The 21043-nt window shown below is 30.9% G+C and overlaps 1 protein-coding gene and 3 non-coding genes across 5 annotated transcripts; 2 read left to right on the top strand and 2 right to left on the bottom strand.

The window, feature by feature from the left end:
- Positions 1 to 6479: 6479 nt before the first annotated feature.
- On the top strand, positions 6480 to 6563 carry TRNAL-CAA. The gene has a single exon. It is a non-coding gene; the product is annotated as a tRNA-Leu (tRNA).
- A 1046-nt stretch (positions 6564 to 7609) lies between these two features.
- Positions 7610 to 7698, bottom strand: TRNAY-GUA. Its single transcript is given in 2 exon segments — positions 7610 to 7645; positions 7662 to 7698. It is a non-coding gene; the product is annotated as a tRNA-Tyr (tRNA).
- An 89-nt stretch (positions 7699 to 7787) lies between these two features.
- TRNAS-CGA lies at positions 7788 to 7869 on the bottom strand. Its single transcript has one exon. It is a non-coding gene; the product is annotated as a tRNA-Ser (tRNA).
- A 3425-nt stretch (positions 7870 to 11294) lies between these two features.
- LOC123923993 (BTB/POZ domain-containing protein At3g22104) lies at positions 11295 to 15467 on the top strand. 2 transcript variants are annotated; one of them, XM_045976745.1, is made up of 3 exons: positions 11295 to 11728; positions 13045 to 14154; positions 14829 to 15467. In XM_045976745.1, exons 1-3 carry the CDS (start codon positions 11660 to 11662, stop codon positions 15285 to 15287), a joined length of 1638 nt encoding a protein of 545 aa, XP_045832701.1. In that variant the 5' UTR covers positions 11295 to 11659; the 3' UTR covers positions 15288 to 15467. The 2 variants fall into 2 exon arrangements, with proteins under 2 accessions (XP_045832701.1, XP_045832702.1); XM_045976746.1 differs by lacking the exon at positions 11295 to 11728 and adding an exon at positions 12638 to 12908.
- Positions 15468 to 21043: the final 5576 nt, after the last annotated feature.

Consider the following 21043-nt stretch of genomic DNA (forward strand, 5'->3'; position numbering starts at 1 on the left):
CCACCTAACTTAGGAGAAATAAATTACAAAAACAATAAAGAAAATAATCTTATTGGCCTTGGAGTTCCTTGGCCCTCCTTGCCTCCTCCTAACTCTAGAGTGAGTATCACTGTTGTTGAGTGATTTCTAAATGAATAATAGTGAAGGAGGATGACTCTATTTATAATTTTTCAGCTGGGTTTTTGGCTTTTCTGCGCGTCCATCGCACCCATCGTGGCCACGATGACGTGTAGTTTTGCCTCATCGTGGCCACGATGGATCGTATCGTGGTACGATAAAAGATCTTCTCCAGATTTTCTGCTTTCTTCAACCGCCTTCATTGTGGCACGATGACAAGTCATCATGGTACGATGGTAAAGATTTGTTACAGATTTTCTTCAATTTAAACCGTCTTCTCATCGCGCCACGCTGGATCTCTTCGTAGGTACGCTGGTTGCATTGTTTATTACGTTTTTGCCCTTTTTTGATGCTTTTTCCACTTTTCTTGCTTATGGACCAAGTAACTTCACTTTTCCATGTATTTGCTTGCTTTTGGACTTCAATTGTTATTAAAACTACCCTAAATTGCTACTAAAAACATCATATAATTAACTGTCATCAAATATCATTTCATTTGTATGTTTAATGCATTGATATTTTGGTTTGTACTTTATTATTTGAAAAAATTTTCTATTGTATGTACGTCATCGTTCGGGGCGAATTTTGGGTTCGGGTAAGGTTCACCAGGGCAAGGTTCGGGGATACCCGGACCCATTTGGGATGGGGTTTGGGTTCAATTTTTCATCACTGCCGGGGAACGAGGATTTATCAATGATTCGGGTTCGAGAAAGGTAAAAACCGTCCACGATCTGCCCCATTGCCATGCCTACTAATGATTTGAAATTGTAGTGAGTTTTGTGTGTAAGAATTGTTGTTTCAGGATTCTTCAATGAATTCATATCCTTTAAATCCTCTTTGTCCTCTTTTTATAGCAAATAAAAAATTGTACGATTAAGATGAAGGAATTGAAACTTCACAACTATAAATTGTGGCACGAGATAGTGATGAATTCTTCGGATTACCGTTGGTAGTACATTTCATAATGGTTCACCTTGTCTATCCATTTAAGGAAAAAAATCCTTTTGGTTCTCTTTTGTACTAATTCCATTTGATTCTCTTCAAATATATCTTTATGAATCATTAACTTCGTATTAGAAATTAATTGAAGCTGTAAACTTAAGAATGATTATTTGTAGAGATTGTGTTTGTTATTGCAGAAGCGTTGAACATAGTCTTTTCAGAATGTTGACTTTATCGAGACTAAATCCTCTCCCGTAAATGGAGGGTCCAATCCAATCCTGACCTTTAAAAAATAAATATTAAAAATAATTAAGTGTTAAAAGTTGATTTCAGTCATAAGGATTGTCACACATGAGGCACATGAAGAATTTCCATGGGAGAGAGTCCTTTCTTGACTTTTTCATAGCATGACTTGTGCTCAAAGTCCAACATCTACTTCTTTCAAAGTTGCTTATCATAGTCCACAATCACATTGTTCAGAGTTCAGTGTCACTTTCTTTTTGAGTAAACAGCCACTTTTGTCCCTGAAAGTGTCGCCCGCTGTCATAGTAGTCCCTGAATGAACGAAAATTAAAAAAAACATCCCCGATTGTTAATTCCGTTAGTCAATTTAGTCAAAAACGTTAAACAACAGTTAACTATGATGATGTGTCCTATGATTTGACATTTGATTATGATATTTATTGATCTGTTGGATTTTTTTTATGACCACATGGTTTTTATTTTAATTAACATAAATTTAAAATGAAAACATAATAAAATACCAAAAAAATTAAAATAAATACATACATACAACCCAACCTTCCCCAAATCAAGAAACCTACCCAGAATTCATCACCAAAATTCATCCCCTTATTATTGAAACCGAATACCTCTTAATCTGTGAAAATCAACTCGGTTGCGATTGTTCTACCTTTTGAATTTGTTGATGTTCTGAATGTCCTCTCGTGTAACTTTCGTTTCGAATACCCCTCCCTACTCCCTCTTTTTGATTCAAATTCAATGTAGGGTTTTCATTTCTTGATTCATCACCAATATGACTCATTGACCCTTAATTCCCTTATTCATTATTGTTTTCGATTCATTATTATGGCTCACCTTCGTCCTCTACTCCACATTTTCTTCCCATCTGATTTTCTTGTAGATCTTGTTTTGTTTGTATTTTCTAGATTTAGAAAAGGGTTTTGGACATGGAAGAGAATTTAAGAAGGAGGAGAAGAAGAAGAAGAAGAAGAAGAAGAAGAAGAAGAAGAAGAAGAAAAGTTTGCCATAAACAGAAAGAAAAGGAAGAATGTGGCAGTGATATGGGTTCTCGGTTTTTTAATGTAGTTTTGAGTGTGAATTTGTAATAAGGCGAGCAAGCTTTCTTGCGTGCGTGAGTTGAAAATTTTGTTTCCCATATTTGGATCAATGGTGGGTTTGATATGTGTTGTTATTTTTAATTTTTTTAAAAATTAATATTAATTAAAATAAAAACTATGTGGGCATAAAAAAAAGAACAAAAAATCAATAAATATCTTAGTCATATGCCAAATCATATGACACATCATCATAGTTAACTGTTGTTTAACGATTTGGACTAAATTGACTAACGGAATTAACAATCGGGGACGTTTTTTTAATTTTCGTTCATTCAGGGACTACTATGACATCGAGTGACACTTTCAGGGACGAAAGCGGTTGTTTACTCTTTTCTTTTTCTTATTTTCTACACATCTACATATAGAAATCCTAGATAGTTATCCTATTAGTTCTCTAAACCCTAATCCACTTAAACCAATGAAATTTCTTCATTTAGCCATGTCATTCACTTACAATGTCACATCATTTCTCCTTACATTATTGTCATATTGATCAACTTTTCATATACCTATATTTATATGTGTGATGATGCATTAATATATCAAAAAAAAAACTGGCCAATTATATTAAAAAAAAAATTGTCTGATTATATGTTTATATAAGAAAAAAAACGTATGGACTAATAGAAGCAAATAGCACTATAATGATTGAATATATCTAATCAAAAGGAAATAAAATAGTCATTAAATCATCATATTTGGCTAAACAATTGTTTAAACAATTGTCACTAAATAATCATATTTTGTTTAAATTCTATAATTTATTGTTTCTTTATTATGTATTGAGAATTCTATTGTCATGATGTCATGCTGAATGTGAATGATAATGAAATCAAAAGTTTTTCGTTGAATGATATAAGGATGTGACTTCTTGATCAAATATATATAAATCCTAGATAGTTGTGGAATTGCTTATATAAACCCTAATCCACAAACCAATGAAAATCTTTCATTTAGCCACATCATCCACTTACATTCATTTAATGTGGGGTACTAATTGTAATTATTATTATTATTATTATTATTATTATTATTATTATTATTATTGTTTTGGGTGGTTGGAGGAAGTGATAAGTACATCACTTTTATTATTATTATTATTATTATTATTATTATTATTATTATTATTATTTTTATTTTTCACAATACTTATTGTTACAATTTATACGAATAATTTTTCAACATTATAATATAAAATACCACATAACACCTGTGCATCACCCGTGCGATGCACGGATGTTATGCGGTATTTTATATTATAATGTTGAAAAATCATTCGTATAAATTGAAACAATAAATATTATGAAAATTATAATAATAACATCAACAACAGCAAAATAATAATAATAATAATAATAATAAAGTAATGTAAATATAAGATAGATATTAAAGATGTGTTTATACATTTCGAAATGAGTACAATGGATCATATTGCATATATCTACCAAAAATATACAATTGACGTCAATGTGCGCTATATAATTTTTTTTTTTATTCTTCATAATATATGATATTTAATTAACTTACTCCAAATCTTCTAAAGTTAGTTCCATTAGCTTTTTAATATTTTCATCTTTAGGTTCTCTTTGATATCACTTCTTTCAATCACATGCCCAATAACATCTAAAAAAATTAAAATATTGACATATTATTTAGATTAAAATATCAATCAATATATGAGATTTATTTAAAATTAAAACGAAAACTAATAATCATTACCAACTATTTTTTTTCTTAAACAGTTGAATTCAAAATATTTTGGAATGACATAAAATCAAAATGGTTCAATGGAATGTGTGGAGCATCGATCTTGGTAAATGTAGTAGTAAACATGCAATTCAGCTTATACTTATGTGATATAATTTTATACTTATCACTTCCTCCAACCAATATATTTTCAACCTTATATGTTGATCCTTCTCCAACTATTTTTTTTTATCTTTGACACCAAACTATTTCCCACAGTAGCAAGAATCTTATCGCACTGGATGATCAAAGTAAAAAAAGGGAAAAAGTCAATAATAAAAAAAAAATCAATAGGGATTTTGTGAAAATGTGAAAAGTATATCAAGATAGTTCATCACATTTTCATCAATAAACAACATATTTATAGATGTAACCTCAGTTGGTTTGTATTTGTTTGTTACATTCCACACATGAATTATTCAAACTTTCAACTTTAGATTTGCTTTTCTAGCTACTATAGCGGACATAGGAGTGTAGATAGGAGCCATGGTTTGAAAGGGAATGTCAATTAAAATTGATACTTATTTTGTAACTGATATTAGGAATATAAGTTAATTGAGTCATGATCTCCACTAATTATTGAGCAAGGGAAACCAAAGATCAAAAGATACACATGCACGACCTTATAACAAATCATTAATTTTTTCAACTTAATTTTTGATGAGAATTGATCATGTTTTTTTTCATACTATTCAATTTGTTTAGTACTGATGATTTGATGTCATGCAAAGAGTTAGCTAAAAATAATCGTAAAAGAAGTTAGAGAGTCCTAAATATTGCTTTTATTATGTTAATGATAATAAAATAAGTTACAAAAAGTTATATGATATGAGAGTTAATTACGAAGGATATAAATACACATAATAATGAATAATAAGTAAGTTAATTGAGGGTTATAGTACACATAAGCATGAATGCAATGAGAGAAGACACATAAGCATCAACTCTTGCTTAGAAAAAAAGAAAAAAATGAGGAGCTTTGTAGTGATGACACATTTAAGCTTTGGGTCATCATCTTTTACTCAAAAGAACTAAACTATGAGGTTGATGCTCTTCACATATGTCCCTTTGGAATAATTTTAAAAGGTATGTACCCTTTAATTTTATTTGTTTTATTTGAGTTTTTCTAATTCTGTCACTATTTATATGTCAATTGTGTGACTTAGATTTTGCCACATCTCTATTATATTATTATTATTATTATTATTATTATTATTATTTTGATAATATTTAATGTTTCAGTTTTATGCAATTGTAAAATAAAAACAATCGCATCACACCCGTGCATCGCACGGGTAAGGGTCTAGTTTAGTATAACAATTAGTGTACAAACTTGTTTTCTATGCTTTGTTATCATCAAAATTTAAAGTAATAGTTGTAGAACCATACTTGTTCCAAGAATTCTTTCCCCCAATGTCTCAAGAAATCCTAGGTTATTCTCATGTTTTTCGAATCTCATGTCTATTGCTGATTGCACAACGATGGCCTTCTTCTTTCGATACTTCAATCACCATCTACGAATAAAACATTAAAAAACATAGGATTAGATTAAACATACAAAATACCATAGATTAAATTAAAGAAAAACCACTTTAACTAATCGTACCTTTGTCATGTGAAAACCTTATTTTTAAGAGTAAGATAGATGTACCTTAACGCCGCAAAGCAGCTCTACTTCTCACGAAAGTTGTTAGCCTGTCCTAGATTAATGCAACACGATCCCTTCGAGCGGATTCACCTACCTTAGATTTGCTATAGCGGGGTTGCCCAAAAGTGGTCTTTTACCCCCGAAGAAGACTGATCACTATGACTAATCGATTTTTCTTTAATTTATGTTAAATATTCGTTGTTGAATGTAATGAATTGCGATGTAATGTAATAATATTTATGTTATACTATTTTGTTTTATCTGTCAAATGGCAGTTCGCTACATAAGTAGCGAATGGCAAAAAAACGTAAAATTTCACACATAGCTTCTGGGGGCGTGGGATCTAAATCGATCAAAAAATTAAGAATTTTGTACCCATCCGCTGCTTAGGTAACATATTGAATCCGCTGCCTGTGTAACAGACAAAGGTGTTTTGATAAATTAGTAGAGTACACAAGAAAAGAGGTATGGTAGCAAAAGAAATTCTCATTTTCGGTTATAGCAAGACTTTGTGGCCCAATGGATAATACATTGTCTATAGAATCAAAGATTCCGAATTCGATCCTAAGCAAAGTCATTGTGATTTTTTTTTGGATACAAGTGTCAAATTTCTATTGATGTAGTTTTAGTAATTTATTCAATTTAACAAAAATAAATAATAAATAGTCAGGATGGCCGAGTGGTCTAAGGCGCCAGACTCAAGTTCTGGTCTTCGAAAGAGGGCGTGGGTTCAAATCCCACTTCTGACATTTTTTTTATTAATATGTAATATTTTTTGTCTTTCCATATAAAGTAAACCACTCCCTTCCGAAAATAAAAGAAAAATATTGTGCTGAGATGACAAAATAAGAAAATATGAAAAAAAAACATTAAATATATGTGAAAATTAGATTTATTTATCTAAATTGGCCTTGAATCACTAATCTTTGATAGATCACGAAGAGAAAAAATGGTGTTGACTAAGGTTAGAAGAGGAGAAAAAAATACTGGTAAAGTTGTTATTTTATTGAATATATTTATTTATTATATTAGTTTTTAGATTCAAGAAGTTGAAAAAAAAGTTGCGACGAAAGTGGTGACGGCTAAAGTTTAGAAGAGGAGAAGAAAAAATACTTATAAAGTTGTTGTTTTATTGAATATATTTATCTATTAGATTAGTTTTTAGATTCAAAAAGTTGTGACGATTAGGGTTAGAAGAGAGACAAAACTATTTACATGGTTGGTGCATCTCCATTAAACTTTTTTTTTTTTGGTTAAATAAGTTTTTCGTCTCTATAAATTTCTTGTGTAATTGCAAATTTAGTAATTATTTTTTTGTATTCATGTCTGTAATATTATAAGAACATTTGTCATAAAATTTAATTTTTTTTTAACATAAAATGAATTATTGATAAAATTTTTAGCACAAAAAACTTAAAAATTCATATTTAATTTATTTATTGTTAAAAAAAATTAACTTTTACAAGTGATATTGCCGTAATGTACCAAATATTACCGAAAAAAAAAATCAAAACTTCAAATGATATTATACATGAATTGACTAAAAAGAAGAAAGAAACACTTGTGACATAAAACATTTGAGGGATCAAAAAGTTGCTAAATTTTTTTCTATAATCTAAAAACAAAATTTAAGATATCTTTAAAGACAAAAAAATATATTAATTTTTTTTTCTATAACAAAAGTACTTGTAATTTTGTAAAGTTGTTTGATTGAATATAGTTGTATTTATTATTTATTTATTAGTAGATTAGATTCAAGAGTTATTTTTATGAAAAATGAATAACAAAAACAAAATCCGACCTGCCGGATTCGAACCAGCGACCTAAGGATTACCGAGGCATTACCACTACAGTCCTCCGCTCTACCAACTGAGCTAAGGTCGGAATCTTGTATATGTTTTGTTAACTAGAGATAAATAGATTGAATTCAGGTTAGCGAATAAAAGTGAAAACCAAAAAAATGAAATATAAAACGTCGACAGCAGGATTCGAACCTGCGCAGGCAAAGCCCAACAGATTTCGAGTCTGTCTCCTTAACCACTCGGACATATCGACTTGTTGATTTAATTTTCAATCCATTCTAATTTAATATTTGTGATCATAATAGTGCTGGTGGGGCAAAGTTCGTGACTTGGTCTCTGATGCACGTGCCACGTAAAAGTTGTACATTATAAATTAGGTCAATTAATTGACATGACATCCTCAAATAATAAAGAAAAGAGTAACGGGGTCAAGAGGGCAACTCAAATTTTGGACTGTGGTGTAGGTGCATAAATATAAATTTTTATTTTTTTCTAACTTTGTAGTTTTTAATAGAAGAGATTTCTGTAATACAAAATTCAACTCCATGAGGTAAATAAGATTTGATCAACAATGGTTTACATAAAAAAATTGGATTTGGGCTCTTTTCGAATAATTTATTTTAGGATCAGGTTAATATGTGCCATAAGGATTAATGGATGTTAAGATATTTAAATATAGTCCAAAAAAAAAGATATTCAAATATAAAAAATTAGCATTTAATAAGATATAAAGTTTAATGATTAAAACATTGAATGCATAAATCCTAAGATAATAGTACTTCCACATTTACTTCCTTACTCTTATTAGGTGCGTAAAAAAAAATACCCTTAGAGCACACGATAACATTTTCCTTTATTTTAGCGAAAACTCATTAATTATTTGAGCCTAATGTAATAGTTAAACTATAAAATTTTTTTCTTCAAAACAAATTATTCTGATCCGACCTCAAGTCCACATCTCTAAGAGATTTTCTGCTTTGAGGTTAACCCATCACAGTTTTATGCTTCGTAGAAAAGACGACTCGGTAGTTTAAAATGTGTGAGTCTTTAACCTCGATTATCAAACATGTGAGACTATTTTGATGTATCTAAATTCGAGAACATAAATATAAAATATTTTGTAGAAATGAAGATATATATATATATATATATATATATATATATATTAATGAAAAAGATAAGTCAGATATAAAGCTTGACTTCTAAGTTTGCCTTTGTTTTTTCCCGTGACTTGCTGAATAAAATAATTTTTTTTGACAACTGAAGAAAATAGTTCTAATTAAAATAAGTGGTTTTGTTTATAGGGGTCTGTCATGTTTTTGTAGGAATGTCAGTGTAGTAGTGCTCTATATTATATTATTGCGGAGTGGATCTCTAAATTGGTCCTTTGAATTAAATATTAATCCATGTGTAGTATTTTATTAGGTTTTGTTTATGACTTTGAAGGGAAAGAGAGGTGAGAGTTTTAGAAAAAAAGAAAGAGCAAATTAAAATAATAGAGAATTTTAGGAGGTGAGACTGTGAGAGCTTTGGGTAAATGATTGAATGGGTCAATTAAAAGCAAACATATTTCACTTTTGCTTATTAGTTCTCTGTAATAAGATGAAGTTCAAACTCCTTTAAGAACCATTGTACGTAAAATGATGATTTGGTGACATTGGTAATAATGATGTCTTATTTCAACAGAATAAATAAATAATAATGATGTCATGTTTTTCCAATTTTTTGTTTTTAAGAAATACTACTACCTCGTCATTCATATATATGTATTATATCAATGATTTGCTTATCATTTAATCCATCTATATTCCATTCATAAATGGATTTTCCAGAATAATAATTCTGGAAAGTCTCTGTTTCCTCAAAAAGCAAATCTTGAGGAGAAGGTCTTTTATAATAATGCTTATCTAAAGCTAATTAGCAAAAAATAATGCTTCATATCCTATAGAATGTGTTTAGTTTGAGAGAAAGAAAGAGGAGACATATAAAAACAAGAAAATTTTAGTCTAAATTTATTTACATATTGATTTTCATATTTTTTCTGTCTTCTCTTTTTCTTTTTCTGAAATGAAACACACTATTAAAAATAAAATAATTAATTAGATGAGTATGAAGACTCTTTGGCCAGCAGAATGTGACTTTCTTTGTGAGATGAGTTTTGAGCTTTGGTTGACTAATCATTTGAAGGACCAATGTGCTTATGCGTTTGTTGCGAAGCTTTGGTGGAATTGGAGGATAAGAAACATATTGCGTGTTGGCAAAGAATCAATGAGTTTGTTCTAGATTGTGTTGGAAGTGCAGAAGTTCATTACAATTATTACCTCTTGTTTTCCTAGTTTAGCCCTTGGTAATACCAAATGAATAACTTGGCATCCTATGTGTGAGGAGGTTTGTATTTTGGATGTAGATGGAAGTTATTTAATTTGGGTGTATCTGGTAGAACTAGGTTTGGTGGTCCGTTTCAGTAAGAAGATGACAACTGAATCATTGATTTAGCGGGTATGTCAGCATTATGAATAATACTTTTACTGAGCTATGGTGATTTATCGTGGACTGTGCATTGCTAGAGACATGAAATATATGAGAATTTGTGCTATTCGGATCTTCAAACTGTTATCAACCTTATTTTGAATGACTATAAATTTCACGTTACGCAGTTGTTACTGCAAATATTTAGGATATGATGAAGGCAAATTAGGAGATTACTTTCTCTCGTTCTCTCACGGAAGAAAAATTTAGTGCAAACTTTCTTGCTAAGTCGAGATCGAAAACAATGATAAATTTATTATTTGGAAGTCACATGAAGAATTGAAGATCATTCTTCTTAGTGATGTGTTGAGGGTGCTTCACCCTTCTTTTCTTTGCCATTGTACCCAAAAAAATGGGAAAGTATTGTCTCCAATGGATTTTCCACTACATTCCCTCAAGTGGTAATCTCAACTGCTAAATTTCTTCTCTCTCTTCAACTTTTTCTTTTTCTATTTTTTTAAAGAGTTTAATTGTTGTGCACCGTCGGTGTAAATTTTTTTTACACATACATCCAATGACGCGTTGCCATATCATTTAATGAATGTGACACATCATGTGTTTTTAATGACCATACATGATGTGTCGGTATATTATTGAACGCATGTGCAAAATAACTTTACACCGACGGTGCATATAAATTAAATTCTTTTTTAAATGGTTCTGATGTCACTGGATGTAGACAATCCACTCCCCAAGAAAATGTATTCATAAAGTAAATAATATGTTTTTTTTTATTAAATATTCTATTTTTGGTGATTTTTTTTTTTTGTTTTAATAAGTCACAACTATCAAATATTTCGTGCACTCTTTCACGTTCTAAACTATAATTATTAATTAGTGAATTTTTGGTGTAACTAATTGCAGTCTTTTTTAGTCTTATCTTTTTTTTTTTTTGAATTTGTCCTTTAATTTAAGCTGTGTTTGTTTTTTTAATCAGTCATTTATGTTACATTTCATTTTGTTTTTACAATTTAGAATTCCACCGCAAAATAAATAAATATGATAAAAAATTATTTTCACTAAAAATCATACCTCAGAATTTCTAAACCATTGGTCTTAAAGATTTCATTAACCACGAGATAAATATCTTGGTTAAACAAGTTTTAATTTACTTTTGCTTGTGGTTTGGTTTTGTGTTTATGTTGTGTTGTGTGTTCTCTCTGCCTAATTTCCCGTCCACACATATATTATATGTAACTCATTCTGTCTTTACATGCTTTGTTGCTTCTTACTCACTTCGACCTCTGTCCTTGTTTGTTGCATCCACTCCTCCAAGTGAACCGCATTACTTCTGCACCAATTGACCACAACACAACCCTTTTCCTTACTTGTTTTTGTCTCTCTGTCTTTTTTTGCTTTGTCTTCTTCTGCCTCTTAGAATATATCACCATGTCTCATCAACATCAACTTTTCCTTTTCCTCTTCCATCCCCATTTTTGTCACCTCAACTAAAGAGAAAAGACATCCCTTTTAGTTTCTTTTGTTTTTCTTTTTCACTTATTTTGTTTCAAGTTATGGATGAACAAGGTTATTGTAATCTTGAAGTGGATGTAAATGGAGAAGAAACTTTCATGGTTGATAAGGTAATCCAAATCCAATCTTTCTTTGTTCTTTTTTATTTTAATTATGTCATTTTTGTTTAGTAAATGGAGAAGAAACACTTTTAATCAAATGAATAAGCTCAAATGGTTAATGATAACGAGCTTTAGTTGAGGTCGAATTGTTCAGGAGAACTGACTTTTGAGTCCTGAATCAAAGAATCTTTGGTGATAATTTATTGACCTCATGGTTGAACTCCAGATTACCATAACCTTTTCCCCGACAACATGAGGGGCTAAGTTTAAAGTCACAAAAATTCTCAATCCTAACGAGTTTTAGTTGAGGTTGAATTGTTACGTAGTACTCACTTTGAGTCCTTACTCAAAGAATCTTCGGTCATAATTTATTAACCTCCTGGTCGAACTCCAGATTACCAGAACCTTTTCCACGACAAAATGAGGGGTTAAGGTCAAAGTCACAAAATTGTAAATCCTTTTATTTTGATAGTTTTTGGTTTTAGGATCTATACTATAGACTATAGTGGTTAACAAAATAGGATTAATTAACAAGGTTTGTCTTTTGGTTATTATGATGATTAATATTTTTAAAGTTTATGCTAAATGTTGTTATTCTTTAATTTAGAAAAGAATATAGTTCAATAATTTTACCTAGTAGTTTTTATAATTTCACTTTATAGCTATCCTTATGGTAAATAACTTTATGATTGTAGCTTTCCATCCATAATTAATTTGCACCTACATAGCAGTGAAGTGGGGCAAGTTCTGTTTGTCCATGCTTGCAATGATTTTCCATCACTACTTTCACTAACCAAAAAACACAAGACACTATTTTTATTTTGTCATTTTTTGTTTTATTTATGTCACATTAAATGTTGCTGCAATGGTCTTCTTCTGCTTTAATGGCTGACCTTGGTATTTTTTTGTTTTTATTCACATTTTTGATAGGATCTGAGGGTTGCTTTCAAGTTATTTAATTCTTTTCTATACTCTTCCATGCTTAATTTATTATTATTTTTATCATATAAAGTTCCTTGATGCTCACCCTCATTCTCAATTTATTGTCTATAATGACCCCATCAATTTATTTTTTGGTTTCTGAGCATTAATTATTATGAACCTTTTCTTTCATTCTCTGCATTTTCTTCTATTTTTATACCTGTAGTTACTCTTCTTTTCTATGTGCTTTAATGCTTCTATGTTTTTGGTAGGTTATTTTGTATTTTTGTTATTTAATTTAATCAATTTTCACTTAATTTCTTTATTATCTAGTTAATTAATTGTGCATTATTTGTTTTAAGAATTTAGATTAATCTAAGTTTGTTTTAATTGAAATTTTGCAGTCTATTATTACTCAATACTCAAGCAAATTGGCTAAAGTATTTGGAAAATCAAGTGGTTCAAGTGGAAAGCTTAAAGTAATATTCCATGATTTTCCAGGAGGTGCAGAAGGTTTTGAGCTTATGTTAAGATTCTGTTATAACAATGGAAAAGGTAATATAAGTCCTTCGAATTTGTTACTTGCGCGTTGTGCGGCTGAATACATGGAAATGAATGAATCTGTCAAAAATGTTTGTAACTTAATGGACCAAACTGAGAAATCACTTCAAGGGATTAGTTATTGGTCGTGGTCCGAAATTTTGATTGCTTTGAAGCAATGTCGGAATTTAGTAGTTGAAGATTCTTGTGTGATGCTAGAGAAGTGTTTGGATGCTATTGTAGGGAGGTTGGTTTTGGCAAGTGAAGCGAGTCCGTGTCCATCAACTTGTTCTAATGATAGTTCAGGGATTAGGTTTTCGTGCGACTCGAAAAGTACCGAGAGTATAAAGACGAGTTTTACTCGTTCGGCTTGGTGGTTTGAAGATCTATTGTTTTTGACTCCTCAAATGGTTGTCATGTTGGTTAAGTCGATGCTTTCGAGTAAATTGGATCATCATGTTATAAGCAAGTTTCTTCTCTATTATCAGAAGGTGAAATTCGCGAATGCTAGTACCGATGAAAAGTGCAAAATCATTGAAATGGTGATTGATATGCATTATGAATTAAACCAAAGTTCTGTTTCTTTCAAGACATTATTTGGGATTCTTAGGGTTACTTTATGTTTGAACATAAGCAAAAATTGTAGGAACAAGTTGGAGAATATGATTGGATCACAATTGGATCAAGTAACCTTAGACAATTTGCTTGTTCCATCTCCTTATGGAATAAACTACTTATATGATGTGAACCTTGTTCTGAGATTTTTGAAAGCATTTCTGCGGCAAGGAAATGGTGCGGTTGTCGCTCCCATTCGGATGAGGAAAGTTGCTAACTTAATAGATTTGTATATAGCTGAAATAGCCCCTGATCCTTGTTTAAGAACTTCAAAGTTTTTGGCTCTTGCTACAGCTCTTCCAGATTCTGCTAGGGATTCTTGTGATGAACTCTACCATGCTATGGACATGTATCTTGAGGTATAATGATTCTTTCCATTTTAAATTTGGTAATCTATAACTTTAGTCATGTGGTTATAACTACTTTTCTAAAACAAAATTGAATATCAGGTCAAACTCTTAAGGTAGAGGTAATGGTCATTTTACAGTTTTTTCGCGGGGATTTGAACTTTGTCCCTAGAGGTTATCAGGTCGAACTCTTGCCACCAAGCTGACACCTGATAAACAATTGGTATAACTACTTGATTAGAAAGTAATTTGAAAATCGTTCAGAGTCGACTTAAGATATAGCCTAACTATTGCTCATAAAGTTTTAGCAATTCTCACCTTATAGGCCGATTAGTTTTATGAGACCTAGTTAAGTCCCAAGTCCAAATTGTAACATGATATTAATGTTTATAAACCTGTACAAAGGTTAACTAAGACATTGAGCTCAAATGTTCAATGAGCTCCCCCTAGGACGAATCGTATGAACTCTCCCTAGGATGAACCGTTCGGGAGAACTAGAATTCGATTCCTGGTGGGAACAATTTTTGGCCAGACTTTACTTATCTTGCGGCCGAACTCTGAATTACCTTGGGTCCCCTTCTCTCGGGAACCAGAAGGTTTATACCAAAAAAAATAACCGTACAAAAGTTGAATATTCCATCCAAATGCAATGCTAATGTAGTTAAAATGATCACATTTTATCATAGGTACATACTCAATTATCACAAGATGAAAGGATAAAAATATGCTGTGGTTTAAATTATGAGAAACTTTCACCTCAAGCATGCTTACACCTTTCAAAGAACACAAAATTTCCATCAAAATCAGCAGTTCAAGCTCTCATATCTCAACAATCTAAGCTCAAAAATCTACTCAATGCTACTACTCCTATTTCAACTCCATACAATGATTCATTGTGTGGTTCAAGTGGTTCTGCTCAAAAGGGAAAGAAAGAAAAAAGCAGTGAACAAGTTGTTTTATATGCTGGAAATTTTGATATTCCACCTGATAATGAGAAACTTAAAGCACATTTGCAAGGAATGCAATGTAGGGTTATGGAGTTAGAGAAAATTTGTAGGAAAATGCAAACTCAAATGGCAAAGATGACAAAGTCAAAAGCATCTTCTCATAGTTATGGTAAATCTTTGCCAAAGCTTTGTTCATGACTGTTTGAGTTTTTATTTTTATTTTTATTTTCCATTTTGTAATTTTCATATTAATTTGTATAGAAAAGGTATCAGTTTTGTGTGTGTGTTGAAGTTTGTGCTTAATTGAGGTTGTTGATTGAGTAAGAACACTGCTATTTGATTGTATAGTCACTAAATAATGGAAGAAGAGTTTGCATATCCATGAGTTATTTCTCATTTCTCAAAATTAGTCACATTTTTCTCAAATATCCATGCACAAAATTAGTCACATTTCTCAAAATTCAATTAAGTTCCACTATTTCTCAATTTAAAGTCATGGTATTTGAAGTTATCACTACTAATACTCTTCAAGATAAATTGTATTTAAGCACACAATTATAAAAAAAAATTAAAATATAAAAAAATTAAATGATGTGATTAATTAATTTATTTTTTTAATATTATCTATTTGTATGCCGTACTATTTTTTAAGAAATGAATTGAACGCAATTACTGTGTTAACACGGTAATCGTTTCGACCGTTCGATAAAAAGTGAATAGCTGAGATTAGCTCCGGTGTGAAACTGCGTGCTGTTTTTACATCGGCGAATCTTGTCCTATTTTTTTGATGTGTGTTCTTGTAGTAAAATCAAAGTTGACCCACAATTTGTGGAAGTAAAAAAAATAGCTTCCTAGATCATGGTTTCACATCAAGTTTCAAGTCAACTATAGTAAAATTGTGATTTGTTTGCTAACCACTATAGAAGAAGACAAGGTAGCAGTTGAAATGCCTTTTCTTTCTAATACAAAAGTATACAGTAAATTAACAGAGGGGGCCATGAACATATAATGTTCATACCATCCACTACAATGAAATGCGTGCAAGATTACTTCATCAAATTCCTGAGTTTTTTCTTTTTGAACTTTTTTTTTTTAAGAAACTCTTTTTGAACTTAAAAGATGCCTATGAGTTTACTTTGAATACTCTTTTATCGTCTCTCCAACAAACAGGAATAAATAAATTCTCTCTGGTGAAAGGAAAGGTTCAGTGACATCTTGACCTTCTAAAATTAAAGAATTAGAAAAGGCAAAAATTGAAGGGTGTAGATGAAACTTGACAAAAATGTCATGGGAGATAGGCCTGAGCATCGGTTGGTTTCGGGCTGAAAATTATTAAATTGATAAAAACCGCAACCATTTAATTTGGACCCAATTCCGACCGTCTATATCTTCGGTTTGTTCAGGTTCGGGTCATACGGGTGGCGGGTTGAACGGGTGGTTATTACGGGTTATATCGAAACTTTGTTTACATCTAAAACTCATCCATTCTAAAAAAATTCCTAATTTTCGAATAGTTTAATACCTCGTACACAATACAACAAAAGATAGACGAAGTAAATTAAAAAACAAAGAGGGTTAGATGCAATTACTTTCTTTCAATATGTAGATCTAATGACAATAAAATATGAAGTAGAAGAGACGTATAAATTAAAATAGATCTAGAATATATATATTAGAATATTTTTCTCACCTTCATCATCATATTATTAATTATAAGCTTTGTAAAATATAACATTTTTATCTTATATCAAAGATGGATAAAAATAACAAAGAGAAGAGTATATGAGATTGAGAGGGAGAGAAGGAAAAAAATTAATTTGCATCTAATGGTTGTTCGGTCGGTTTCGGTTATGGAGAGATAGAATTTTAGAGACCCGCACCCGCCCGTATGCAACCATTCATGCCCGGTTTTTCGCAATTTGTTGACCCGAGACCCGACCCGCACCCGACCGAATGCTTTAATATGTTGTCGGTTATATCGGTTTCGAGTCGGGTCTCGGGTTCATGCTCACCCCTAATGGGAGATAATCCATTCCCCCAACACATGGATTTGGATCCTTTACATCTATTTGTGTCCGACCCTCTCTCATTTTCCTAGTCTAATGATTGTTGATTTATAGAGGGAAAAAAATAGTATAGAAGCGAGAGAAAATGACGAATGAATGACTGAGATGAGAACATGATGAAGAACATGAGAGAAATGATAGGAGAGAATCCAGATTCAACACACATCATTTTTTTCAAAAATTTGGCATTCGTCTAAGGGTCTGTTTGGCAAGCCAAAAAAGCTAACTTATAGCTTTTGTCTTATGGTTTATAAGCTAAAAGATCTGTTTGGTAACAACGTTTTCAGAAAGAGCTTATAGCTTCTTTTACTGACTTTTAGCTTATTTTCCAGAAGCTATTTCAAGTAGCTTCTGAGCTTCTAACTTATATTTTTTTATTCCTCTTCTACTCTTATTATTTTAATTAAAACCCACCTTTTTACCCATGGAATACAAACAGTCTTTTACTTGCTGGTACACCATGTATTGTTGCACCGTTAATGGATCCTAATTTGGTTCAACCCATGGAACGTGTTAATGTAGAGGAAGAGGATATAAACTTCTAATTGGAAACTTAAATTCTCATATCATAATGTTTATTTTTACAACCAAAAATGTATATTACATGTGTAATTTTAAGTATTTTAAATATTAATTTGATATAAATTTTATTATAAATAAAAAAATTTATATATATACTTCGACGTAAAATATATATTACATTAAAATTAAATTAAATTTCAGCATACACAAATTAATTTAATAATAAAATATGAGAGATATATTAATTAATAAATTTAAATTACTATCTTAATTAACAATGTCCTTTTATGTCTTTTTACATTTATCAGCTAGTTGAACCGCTAATTTTACCAAACACTTCAATTAGCTTATCAGTCATAAGCTATTTTTGCCAAACAGAACCTAAACAGGAGTTTTAAATATTTTGAAGGATATATATAAGTTATTAAAATAGATTTTGCAGAAATTTAGCCCTTTAAAAATTTGTATATACAATTAACCACGTTAAAGTAGAAAATTAACCACCGTGAGAAAGGAAATTGACCTTGAACGGGTGAACAGAACAACACAACCTCAGAGGGGCTTTCACGGTGACGCATCCGTGAAAGTTGATCGCACCACCGACGACAGTGGCTACATGTTCCGATTTTGGGTAGGTGGTTGGTTGTAGGCATGAAACAGTGAAGGATTTAGTTGCAGAGATTGAAGAAACAACCATTAGAGAAAGGGTTTTAAAAAAAAAATCTCTTTTTGTTCTTATTCTTATATATTTGACAAAAGCATGGTAAAATAAAATCAAAATCATACTAAATTATAAAGTATAGAAAAAAAATGTGTACTTTAGACTTTTTATTCTTGATAGAGAAAAGTAGTAATAGCAATTCAAAAATAAAGACATAAAAAAGTAAAAAACAAAAGCAGATTAGTTGAAGTTGTTTGATAGTTTTTTTTTTTTTTTTTGAAAGGTAAGTTGTTTGATAGTTAGAACATTAATATATTAAACCAAATTTTATTAAAAATTAATTTTATTTAAATATAAATTAAGAGTATCTAGGCATTAAAGATTGAGTAGACATTCCAATTAAGTTGATACATCTAAACACTCTTATCTCATACATATAGTTCATAATAGTATAAATATAAAAACAGAAAGAAAAAAAATGAACATGTGGGCTAGACCTTATCCCTAAAGTAACCAAAATAAAAGTAGTACTCCCTCCGTCCCATAATATAGGCAAAAAAAAATATTTTCACACTTATTAAGAAAAGTAAAATATGATAATTTCAAGGTTGACTTTTTATGTGTTTGTTGAAATAAGTTTAATGGGAAGATGTAAAAACAGTTTTTATTGGTTATTGATTATGGGGAAAAGAAGAGAGAGAGTAAATTAAGTAAAAGTTTATCTTGAAAATGATAAAAGTTAGTTTTTTTTTCTTATAATTTGGGACATGAAAAAGTGATTTTTTTTGCTTATAATATGGGACGGAGTAGTACAAAATAACCTTCCTTACAAACAGGGGCGGAGCTGGGCTTGGGCTCGGCAGGGCCACGGCCCACCCCAGTTTTTTTTTTATAAAAATTATAGTGATAAAATACGTACATATATAATGTTTCATCATATATTAATTAATGATGCATGTTGGCCTAGTGGTTGCTTTAACTTTTGATATACAATATGATTTGCATATTTAATTTATAATTTTATTTTACGGCCCTCTCTATTGTTTTATGCTAGCTCCGCCACTGCTTACAAAGAGAATTCACGAAGAACTTTAACTTCTGGTTTGCCAAACCTCTCCCATTTCATAGAGATATGTGAGATGTGACATCCCTAGAACGAGTGTTATATGGTTGCTCAACACTCCTAACCAATTTTTGTTCTTCTTTTAACATTTAGTAATAAGAGTGAAAGACTTCTCTCTTTTATCCATATACCCAAACTTGTTTAAGCAACTCACAGGTCCTCTCTGACCACCCCATCAAAATCATCATCTAGCACTATCACAAACCTTTTGCGTTGTTTCAGGTATAGCGCACGCAGAGACATCAATAAGCGTTACGTTCTTTTATGCCAACTCCACCTCTTCCAGAGTAGTGTTATATATCCACCTGTTAAAGCACTTCAAGTTGTGTTTCAGGAATCACACAAGATGAGTTATCTCTAAAATGTTGTTCATATAAAATATGTATTTGTAATTTCTTCATGCACTACTTCATTAGTCACACTCTACAAGGCCACATGAAATATTGTTGAAAGATTAAAATAAAATATATCAAACTTGATAAAAGTAACTAATTTATAATAAGTTCATCGCCACAAGTATTGTGTCAAAGTAACTAATTTCATTTAGGAATTAAACAATGAAATAAAATTGCATTCGCTTATAAATTGGATAAAAGATAGATTGGGTAGATTGGATAGATTAATAAAGGATAAAGATGAGAAAGGTAGGTTAGACGCTTTCGAATCCATCCCATATTCCTGTTTGATTATTTGGCGTTATATCTCTTGCAATTATTTCTATTATCTTGCCGATTAACACTAATATAGTGAAAGTTTTTGCATAATAAAATCACCCTATGCGCATTGAAAACACTGGCCACTAATTAACATAAGTTGAAAATCATGCGAGCATTAATTAATTTAGTGAACATTAATCCTATAGCCTCTAGCCTCGGGTGCTTGCAAGATTTTAAATACATATTATAAATACATGTAGGGTGCATCAATCCATGTGTGTTACTGATGACAACAGAGCATAGAACAGAGCATAGCATAAGGGAAATGAAGAGGAGCAGAGATACATATAAAAGATCTGAAGAGCTTTTTGTGTTTGAATTTGAAGAAGTTTTCTTGATGATATTCATTATATTTTAGCAACTTGTGATTGGTGTTGATTATTTGAATATCTTATGCAGTGTTGATTATGATTAATAAAATTTGTTTATCTCAAGTTTTGATTTGAATATAGCTTGATTACGAGTATAATAGCCTAACTACAAAAGACTGGGTAAATTTTTTGGAAAAAATAAAACGACTTTCAATAGCGCTGTTTTTAAGAAACGCTATTAAATGTTGTCTCAGATTATATAAAATAACTTCCTAAAATAACTTTTTGGACACAGGCGCTATTAAATATATCCCTTATAGTAGCGCTTCTAAAATAAAGCGCTATTAAATCTCGTAACCAAAGCACTTCTCAGGTGGCCATAAACAACATACGATAGCGGTTTTTTCAGGAAGCGATACTAAAGGACGATATTTGATAGCGTTTAAAAGTGCTATAATAGGTATGTAACTTATAATAGCGGCAACAATAATAGCGCTTTTAAGCGCTATTAAAGGGGTTTATTTGGCGTAGTGATTGAGTTACATTTCCTAGTGC

Source organism: Trifolium pratense, linkage group LG4 (assembly GCF_020283565.1).
Source record: "Trifolium pratense cultivar HEN17-A07 linkage group LG4, ARS_RC_1.1, whole genome shotgun sequence".
Lineage (NCBI taxonomy): Eukaryota > Viridiplantae > Streptophyta > Magnoliopsida > Fabales > Fabaceae > Trifolium > Trifolium pratense.

Coding starts and splice junctions, on each gene's coding strand:
- LOC123923993 (XM_045976745.1), top strand. CDS start 11,660: ATGGATGAACAAGGTTATTGTAATCTTGAAGTGGATGTAAATGGAGAA. Junction 11,729..13,044: donor AAACTTTCATGGTTGATAAG/GTAATCCAAATC, acceptor GAAATTTTGCAG/TCTATTATTACTCAATACTC. Junction 14,155..14,828: donor CTATGGACATGTATCTTGAG/GTATAATGATTC, acceptor ATTTTATCATAG/GTACATACTCAATTATCACA.